Below are 8,434 nucleotides of genomic sequence, written 5' to 3'. Positions count from 1 at the left end.
TGCAACAAGTGGCGGCACAAGCCGCCCGGCGGCGGCGCCACCATCACCGCCGAGTGTCACGAGGTGCGGCGCGGTGCTGTGCTGCCTCTCCCGCCTCCTTCCTGCCTCCCCCCACTGCTTGGTGCTGGCAGATCTGGGGTGTCTACCTGGCCTAGAGTTGGCTCCACCTGCTCTAAGAGCCCCCACCTCTCGCTGGTGTGCAGGTGGAGCTGCCGAGTCTGGAGGCGGGCGTGGTGGCGGCGCAGGATGCCGACGTGTTCATCGGCATGCACGGTGTGCCAACGTGCAGCAGGCAGTGCGCAACCATGGCTGCCTGCAGAGGCTGTTTGCCCTCCCCGCCCGCCGCGTGCAATCACAACACCCGCTCACCCTGCCGCACCCCTGCCTGGCCGCGCCGTCCTGACGCCCCCTCCCGCAGGCGCCAACATGGCCAACTCCTGGCTCATGCGGCCTGGCAGCAGCGCCATTGAGATCAGCCCCTACGAGTGAGGCCTGGCTCCTTTGGGCTCAGCAAAGCCAATGCCCAGGTGCGCCTTGACCCGCTGCTTGCTGTTGTGGTGGTGGGACCCTTCACCCCAGCCTGCTGCTGGCATTCCTGCACTGGAGGCTGCTGTAGTCCCTCTACAGCCCCACTCCTTGCACCCCCCATCTGCACCGCAGGACCCCTCCTCCCAGCTGCTCTGGTGGCTGGCGGTGGTGTGCGACCCTGCCATCTCTCAGCCCGGCCAAGCCGAGGTGGCGGGCACCGGCAAGCCGCCGTGGTGGCCACGCGACCGCAGCTCGCGGGTGCCCTGGCAGGCGCTGGAGGCGATACTGGCAGAGCTTGCGGCTGTGGGCGGCGACCGGCAGCGCTACCTGGACGACTACTACACCCGCTGGCTGCACCGCTTCAATGTGGGCGCGGCGGGGGTGGTGTCGCGCGGAGTGGGACGCGTTGGCGAGAACAGCGGCTGCCCCGCGCCGGATGGCCAGGCCTGAGCACCTTAGTCGGGAGGCTGTCGCTGCCTGTGAATTGAGGAATGAATCCGTATGGTTGCTATTTGCTGTATGTCCCTGCCCAACTTTGTGCCTCGGATTCTTCCCATTGATTCATCAAATACCCAACTGATGCCCAACTGTATTATTGCCTCTCCACAGTGAGTCGGTGAGCATCGGTCGGCCTGCGCAGCGAGAAACTGCCTGCACCAACCCCAGCCTGCATGAAATGTCATGTGGTATGTATCTGCTGTCGATTCTCACCAGGCAGGAATGCCAAGCCAGGCAAGGCCGGCAACGGCTCCAAGGCACGCCCGCTGCCAACGCTGCCGCCACGGCGACCCGCTGCCATAATGCCTGGCCCCCTCCCCCCAGGGCATCGCTCGTCTATCCATCATTTGGCCGCAGATGCACGAACCCTGGCGCACGCTCCTCTCTCGGCCTGCTGCTGCAACTACAGAGGTTGGCATGGCGTGCTGTCGTGTGGATGCTCCGCTGCACTGAATGGCGAGAAATAGATCGATCGCGAATGTGCGTTCAGGTTGTGTTGACCGCTGGCGACAGCGGCGCACCGCCGCCGGCGGAGCCCGGCTTGGCGCCCGCCGCCGAGACCAGCTCCATTCCCCGCCTCCCCGCCTCAGAGCTGAGCTATGCGCGTTTTTGCCTGGAGTTTATGGAGCCAAATGCCCCGGTCCTTGTTGAGGGTGCGACGGAGGGCTGGCGGGCAGCAGTCGACTGGGTTACCCCATGTGGCGCAATCGACTTCGACTTCCTGCGGCAGCATTTTGGACATGCGCAGGTCATGGTCACAGACACTGCCAGGTGCGAGTGCGTGCCAGCCAGCAGGTAAAGGCTGCTGCGGGATGACTCCCCTCTTGCAACGGGCTTCTTGTGCACGCAGAGAGCACGAGGGGAGCGGGCCCTGCCGGCAGATGCTGCTGGCAGAGTACATTGACTGGTGGCAGCAGCACAACCAGCAGCAGCAGCAGCAGCAGGAGGAGGAGGAGGAAACAAGGGCATCCAGCACGTTGCTGACTCCTGGTCCCTTGTGGTACTGCAAGGACTGGCACTTGGCGGCCTTTGATCCGCAGTATCAAGCCTACCGCTGCCCCTCCTTCTTCTTTGACGACTGGCTGAATGAGTTGTACGATGCCCGTGAGCAGCCGCAGCCGCAGCACGATGTCAGGACAGCCGACTATCGGTTTGTGTATCTGGGTGCAAAGGTAGGAGGCTGAAGTGAGGTAGCTGGAGGTGAAAAAAAGGCGATCGATGAGGCCCCTGCGATGGAGCACCTGGCCAGTGGCTGCCCCTGTTCCCTGCAGGGCACCAGCACCTCACTGCACTCAGATGTGCTGCGCAGCTTCAGCTGGTCAGCTAATGTGGTGGGATGCAAACTGTGGCGGTTGCTGCCGCCCCAGGTGGGGCTCCCCTAACTTGACGGCAGTAGGGGCATGCATCCCTGTTGTTGCTTCAGCCACCTGCTGCCTCTGTCCCCCGCTTGCAGTACAGCCACCTGCTGCTGGACCTCCATGGTCGTATCCCTGCGTGGGATTTCTTTGCAGAAGACCTTGAAGGTGCAGCGTTTGGCAGGCCTCTATGCTGCTGCAAGGCGTGACAATGGAGGGGGGGCATGCATGTCAGGCATTCCACGTCGCAGTGGCAGTCCCTGTGCAATGACCGGCCCTTTCTCGTGCATGCAGGCCTGTACCCTCGACTTGAAGAGGCACGCTCGCACATCGTAACCGTGGTTCAGCATCCGGGCGACGCCATTTTTGTACCCTCAGGCTGGTGGCATACGGGTAGGCCCAATGCCATGTTCTTTGCACCTGCCAACCCACAGCAGCGTGGCCTCCGCTGAAGCATTCCAACCTGCTTCCTGACATCTGCGTGTTGGGTACTGCCCCCGATATTTTTGCAGTGGAGAATGTCGACGACTGTATTAGCATCAACCACAACTGGCTCAATGGCCACAACGTGCACTGGACGTGGGCGCTGCTGCGACTGGAACGGCGGCAGGCTGAGGAGGGCATCGAGGACTGCCGGGAGCTTTGCAGGCAAGACCGGCCCTCTCCTTTTTTCAGGAAGCTAGGTCATTTTGGCAGAGGCCGATAGGTTTCTGAATTGCTACCATTTCATGTTTGCCTGCAGCCTGGCTGAGTTTGAACGATTGGTTCAGAGAAGTTTGGCGGCCAACGCGGGCATGGACTATGCGGGACTTGGGACACTGCTGCGCTGTATCGCGCGGCGCAGTCTGCACCAGCTAGCAGCAGTCGGCGGCTCCCCGCGCCATGAAGGAGCACCACCAGGCCAGTTGCAAGAGGCATTAATGGCAGCTGGAAGAGAGGAAGCAGGCAGCGGCAGCGAGCATCAGAGCTGCCCATCTAGGATGGTGGCTGATGATGGATACATCGGCCTCAAAACTTGCAATCTCAGTAGCCCTTGGCATCACATGTTCAGGCTCCAGCGCGTGGCGGCGGTGCTTCGAGACCTCGTGGCAGAACAGCGCCACCTCCATAATGGCTGTCAGCAACTGGATGGCGAAGCAGCACTGCCACATGCCGCAGAGTTGGATGCCAACAGCGCCTGCCTGGCGCAGGTGGAGAGGCGGCTGCGTGAGTTGGGGGTTGAGGTGTTGTAACATTCCCATGACGACAGGGCAGACGTTTACAGAAAGCAGGTGGTCGGTGCGATTGCAGTGCTAGTCATCGAATAAAGATACAGATAAGATAGATACAGAGAAAGGTTAAGAACGGTTCATTGCAAACATTTGGTACCAGTGGCCTGGCAAAAGCTGCCTCACGTGGCTGTCCCCAGCTGCAAAGCAAAGTACAGCACGTCCGGCACCGGGCAGTCGTTGTAGCGCTCGCAGGGCTGGAATCCCAGCCTGCTGTACAAGCGAATGGCGCACGACATCCGCTCAAGCGTGTCCAGCACCATAAGGCGGTAGCCCAGGAGTGGCACCGTTGCTAGCAGGGCCCGCACCAGCGCCGCGCCAGCGCCCAACCCTTGGTGCCCCTCCAGCACAAACAGCCGCTTCATCTCGCACACCTCTGCCAGCGGCACGCCCGCCACCGCGTCGCCCTCGCCCAGCGTGGGCGTGTGCCCGGCCAGGCGCCGTAGCGCCACGGCGCCGATGCATTCCTCGCCGCTGCCGCTCGCCGCATACGCCAGCAGCATGCTGCCCCCCGCCTCGGCGGCATAGCTGCCAGGCAGGCTTGCCAGCTCGCGCTCAATGCCCCCCAGGAGCCCAAGGTCTTCTCCCAACCATTCTGCATGCTCAACAGAAGCCCGGAAGAAGGGCAGTCGGGCAGTGAGTGGATCAATCCACTCACTGAAGGGCAGCGGCAGTGGCGGAGTGGTGGCAAAGGGCAGCAAACTCAAATGGTGCTGTGCCGCCGGCAACTGACATGATGCAACAAATCAGGACGAAGCCTGCATCACCCACACGGCCGCAGAAGCACCAGCACCTAGGTAAGCGGCGGTGACGCTCTTAAACTCCTCTAGCTGCTGCTGCGATTTCACAGGTCGCACTACGACCTCTAGAGCAAGCCGGGCCATGACTGGATGCTGCTAGGGGCGGTGAGCGGTGGCCGCTGCTCTCCTGGCCTGAAGAGCGGTTGAAAGGAGCGAGCGAGGACAGCACCAGAGATTCATTCCGGTCGGCCTCTGCGGTTTTTGGCTTGCGCGTCCCCTTCCTCCATAGGCGCCAGCTGGCACATGCTTGCAGGCGCCAGCTGGCACGTCTCGCAGCCCTCCCTCTTGCAGGCGCTCTTCCTACTTGGCAACTGAGCAACACGCGGCGCGTTGCTGTGGCAATTTGGATAAAGCGCTGCAACATTGCGACATTGCTTCACCCGTGTTTGGTCACATCTTCTTCTTCTTCGGGCAAATCGCTCTACCCCTGATCACTCAGCAGCACGCAGCAGCAGCAGCAGGCAGGGCTGCCGCAGGCCCAGCAGGATGCCGGGGGGGGCAGGGGGGCACGCGGGACGGTCCCTGCTGCTGTGGCTGGGCGTGGCCATACTGGGTCATGCACTGGTGGCGCTCTTCGGTGTCCTCGATCGCTGGTTGCAGGTAGCGGGACTTGCAAAGGCGTTTGCGTTGGGGGAGGTCTTGCATAATTCTCCCCCGAACCGTACCCCCACAGACGAGTGCGTTCTGGCTGCTCAGAGGAGCGAAAACACTGCCAGGCTGGCTCGGGGCTCGGGGAACACTCCCTCCGGAGCATTCGTGGGCCCTCCAAATTGACTTTGAGCCCTCTGAGAGACTTACTTACCCACGAACCTTTTGTGGGCTACGGTAGAACATTTTGCCGGCTCAGTGATGCAGTGCACGCGCAAGCCGCGTACGGTGCTGCCTGGCGACTGAAGGCGACGTGACCCGCTCAGCCGCGGTCCCTGCAGGTCAAGCCTTCGCCGCCCCTGCCTGCCCTGCGGCTGGCGCTGCTGGTCAGCCTGCTGGCGCTGGTGAGCGCGGCGATAGTGGATGCTGCGGCGAGGGTAACAGGCGCGGTGCCGAGGGCGGGGCGGCTGCGACGGAGCGACCGCGAGCAGCAGTTTCTGCGGCGGCAGGGCAGCGGCAAGCCTGCGCCACCCAAGTGTTGTCGCATCAGCGCCGAGGGCAGCACCTCGTGCCCCCAGCAAGCAGACAGTGGCCAGGTCGCAGAGGACAGTCACTTGGCTGCGCAGGCAGATGAGGCCAGCGGGCAGCAGGCGGACGCAGGCGCAGCTGTCGGTACTGCCGCCGCCCCGGGCCCCTCCCCCTTCCAGCAGCCCTCCGCCCCCACCTGGCATCGGCAGGACAGTACCTTTGTGCGGCGGCCCGGACAGCCACTGCCGCCGCGGCCGGAGCTGGCGCTGCAGCGGGGGCTGTCGCGCCGGGTGCGGGACCTGGGCGAGGGTCGGCCGCAGCTGGTGTACTGGGGCGCGCTCGCCGTCACCACCGTCTCCTACTGCCGCCGCTGGCACCTTCCAGATCATCGCCCCCGGCTTCGTGGACCCCGCGCTGGGTGAGGCTGCGCGCTGCGGCGCCTTGCATGCATCTTGTCCACCAAACGTCTCGCAAAACCAGCCTCGCCCTGCATGGCGGTCGCTCAACTGTCCCCGTCTGCCACTCCCTGCCTGTCCCCACCACGCCCCGCCTGCCCCCCTGCCTGCTCCTGCAGTCCAGCTGGTGAACATGTTCACCGTGATTGGGGTGGCGCTCTTCCAGCGCCTGCTACTGCACCACCACCTGCCCACCGCCATCTGGCCCGCGTCAGGCGCCATGCTGGGGGGCGCCGCCATGGTCATCATCCCCACCATTGGCGGGGTGGGTGCGGGGAGGAGAGGGGAGGAGGAGGGAGGAGATGGGCAGCGGTGGACAGGCGCAGGCGGTGCACGAGTTGGCGCTGTTGGCCGGTGCCGCTGCTGGGCGGCGCATCTCTGTGGGCGCCTCATGCTCGTCCCCGTCCTGCCGCATGCGTGCAGGGCCAGGCGACGGGGTTGGGTGACTGGCAGGGGTGGCTGGGGTTTGGGCTCTCGGTGTGCTGCATGTTGTGCACGGTCGCCTGCTTTGTCAGCCTGCAAGCCTTCCGCCACCTGGGCTTCACCAGCCTGCAGCTGCAGGTGGGCCTTGCAGCCAGCCTTCTGCCAACAGCGCCACCTCCCCGCAGGCGTTCATCCCTGTCTGCCTCGGTTCGATCTCTGTTGCTGTGAACCACCTGCCCGCATGCCTGCACCCCCTTTTGTGCCTCGAGCCCCTCCCTACTGACATGCCCCGCCTCCCCACCCCGTCGCCACCCACACCCATGCTTGCAGTACTGCTACCTCGGCTTCTGCATCCTGGTGCTGCTGCCGCTGTCGCTGCCCATCAACGGCACCGACTGGTCCTGCCAGTTTGGCGGCTGGGGCACCAGCGACTGGGCGGTGCTGGCCCTCGCACCTGTCGTTTGCGTGGGGTCCCTCTCTGCCATCCAGGTGCCCGTTGCTCCGCACTGGGAACAATCCAGCCAGGCTGCCGCCGGCTGCGCCGCCATGCTTGCCCTGCCCAGCGCGCCAGGCGGGTGATGTGGCGTCGGGTCTGCCGCCGGCCTCCCTGCTGCAGCACTCCACCTGGCAGCTGGGCGCCCCCACCGTGAGCATGTTCTACGGGCTGCGCCTCATCTTCTCAGTCGTCGAGTCCCAGCTCCTGCTGGATCACACAATCATCAAGACGGGCGTGCAGGTGAGCAGGAATGGAAGCCGGGCAGCAGGATGCCCAGCGTCCAACAGAGGGCATGCACAGAGCGGCGGCACAAGCAGGCTGGCAAGCGGCATGGGTGGCAAGCGGCATTCCTCTGTTTGGCCCTGCCTGCAGATAGCGGGCGCAGCCATCACTGTGGCGGCGGTGACCGTGTATATGTGGCTCCAATGGCGGGACAGCAAACGAGCAACGGCGCGCGCGGCGGCAGCTGCAGGCGACAAAGCAGCGGCGGCGGCAAGCGACGATGCAGACGTCGAGGCAGCGGCAGCAGCTGATGGGGCTTGTGGCGGCTTGGCTGATGAGGGTGGCAGCAGGCACAGGTCTGGCCAGCCCAGCAACTGCTGCAGCTGCCTCGGGCCAAACGCAGCTGTCTCGACAGCAGTCAGGAGTGACCGAATTTGAGCGTTTCAACCGCCAACAGTTGTTCACAGTTTTGAGTACCGCCCTTCCCCCTACATGCATCAGACCTTGGCAAATACCTTCTCCCATTCTTCCCAAGTACGTTTTCCTGACTGCGTGCTTTGAGCGTTTTCATTGCTTACTTGGCATGCATTTGGCAAGAGATGTACAAAGAAGAACAAAACCTTCGATGCTGTTGAGAGGTATGGGGCAGGGCAGAAGAGAGAGGAGGGGAGGGGCATAGGCAGGTGAGGGACAAATAGGCCAGGTGACTGAAAGAATGAACGAATCCAAGGCCAACAAAGCCCCCGCCCAAGCAAGCTGGGGATAGCCGGCGGGCGCTGCACCCCGGCTGTCCAGGCGCTACAGTAGCACCCCATCACTGCTTGCAGAGGGACCACAGCACTGGGGTGCTGTAGTCCCTCTGCAACAAGTGGCGGCACAAGCCGCCCGGCGGCGGCGCCACCATCACCGCCGAGTGTCACGAGGTGCGGCGCGGTGCTGTGCTGCCTCTCCCGCCTCCTTCCTGCCTCCCCCCACTGCTTGGTGCTGGCAGATCTGGGGTGTCTACCTGGCCTAGAGTTGGCTCCACCTGCTCTAAGAGCCCCCACCTCTCGCTGGTGTGCAGGTGGAGCTGCCGAGTCTGGAGGCGGGCGTGGTGGCGGCGCAGGATGCCGACGTGTTCATCGGCATGCACGGTGTGCCAACGTGCAGCAGGCAGTGCGCAACCATGGCTGCCTGCAGAGGCTGTTTGCCCTCCCCGCCCGCCGCGTGCAATCACAACACCCGCTCACCCTGCCGCACCCCTGCCTGGCCGCGCCGTCCTGACGCCCCCTCC

At 64.0% G+C, this 8,434-nt stretch overlaps 3 protein-coding genes across 3 annotated transcripts in view; 2 read left to right on the top strand and 1 right to left on the bottom strand.

Annotated features, from left to right (window-relative positions):
* The window catches only part of CHLNCDRAFT_58971 (hypothetical protein), a gene marked incomplete at its 3' end in the record, with an annotated part of 8,872 nt that extends 5,303 nt beyond the window's left edge, over window positions 1-3,569 (top strand). The window contains exons 3-11 of the mRNA XM_005844166.1: window positions 204-273; window positions 419-485; window positions 780-894; window positions 1,619-1,797; window positions 1,877-2,198; window positions 2,298-2,393; window positions 2,480-2,549; window positions 2,894-3,029; window positions 3,124-3,569. Coding sequence (XP_005844228.1) covers window positions 204-273; window positions 419-485; window positions 780-894; window positions 1,619-1,797; window positions 1,877-2,198; window positions 2,298-2,393; window positions 2,480-2,549; window positions 2,894-3,029; window positions 3,124-3,568 — 1,500 coding nt within the window. The remainder of the gene's footprint in view (window positions 1-203; window positions 274-418; window positions 486-779; window positions 895-1,618; window positions 1,798-1,876; window positions 2,199-2,297; window positions 2,394-2,479; window positions 2,550-2,893; window positions 3,030-3,123) is intronic.
* A 56-nt stretch (window positions 3,570-3,625) lies between these two features.
* CHLNCDRAFT_59767 (hypothetical protein) lies at window positions 3,626-4,610 on the bottom strand. Its single transcript, XM_005844083.1, has 2 exons — window positions 4,443-4,610; window positions 3,626-4,244 (listed from the first exon to the last, which is right to left on the bottom strand). The coding sequence occupies exons 1-2, from the start codon at window positions 4,531-4,533 to the stop codon at window positions 3,772-3,774; spliced, it is 564 nt and encodes a 187-aa protein (XP_005844145.1). The 5' UTR covers window positions 4,534-4,610; the 3' UTR covers window positions 3,626-3,771.
* A 176-nt stretch (window positions 4,611-4,786) lies between these two features.
* CHLNCDRAFT_58969 (hypothetical protein) overlaps window positions 4,787-8,434 on the top strand; it is a gene marked incomplete at its 3' end in the record, with an annotated part of 5,603 nt that continues 1,955 nt past the window's right edge. Inside the window, exons 1-9 of the mRNA XM_005844165.1 lie at window positions 4,787-5,049; window positions 5,379-5,855; window positions 5,950-5,983; window positions 6,140-6,285; window positions 6,444-6,581; window positions 6,774-6,932; window positions 7,060-7,179; window positions 7,312-7,517; window positions 8,153-8,216. Coding sequence (XP_005844227.1) covers window positions 4,936-5,049; window positions 5,379-5,855; window positions 5,950-5,983; window positions 6,140-6,285; window positions 6,444-6,581; window positions 6,774-6,932; window positions 7,060-7,179; window positions 7,312-7,517; window positions 8,153-8,216 — 1,458 coding nt within the window. The 5' untranslated portion in view covers window positions 4,787-4,935. The remainder of the gene's footprint in view (window positions 5,050-5,378; window positions 5,856-5,949; window positions 5,984-6,139; window positions 6,286-6,443; window positions 6,582-6,773; window positions 6,933-7,059; window positions 7,180-7,311; window positions 7,518-8,152; window positions 8,217-8,434) is intronic.

The sequence above is a fragment of the Chlorella variabilis genome, assembly GCF_000147415.1.
Source record: "Chlorella variabilis unplaced genomic scaffold CHLNCscaffold_24, whole genome shotgun sequence".
Lineage (NCBI taxonomy): Eukaryota > Viridiplantae > Chlorophyta > Trebouxiophyceae > Chlorellales > Chlorellaceae > Chlorella > Chlorella variabilis.
This window is presented reverse-complemented; position numbering and strand designations above follow the sequence as displayed.

What these genes read in the sequence shown, in the direction of transcription:
- CHLNCDRAFT_59767 (XM_005844083.1), bottom strand. Translation starts at nt 4,533, where the DNA reads ATGGCCCGGCTTGCTCTAGAGGTCGTAGTGCGACCTGTGAAATCGCAG. An exon ending in CGTCACCGCCGCTTACCTAG is followed by an intron (nt 4,245 to 4,442) that starts GTGCTGGTGCTT and finishes TTGAGCATGCAG; the next exon opens with AATGGTTGGGAGAAGACCTT.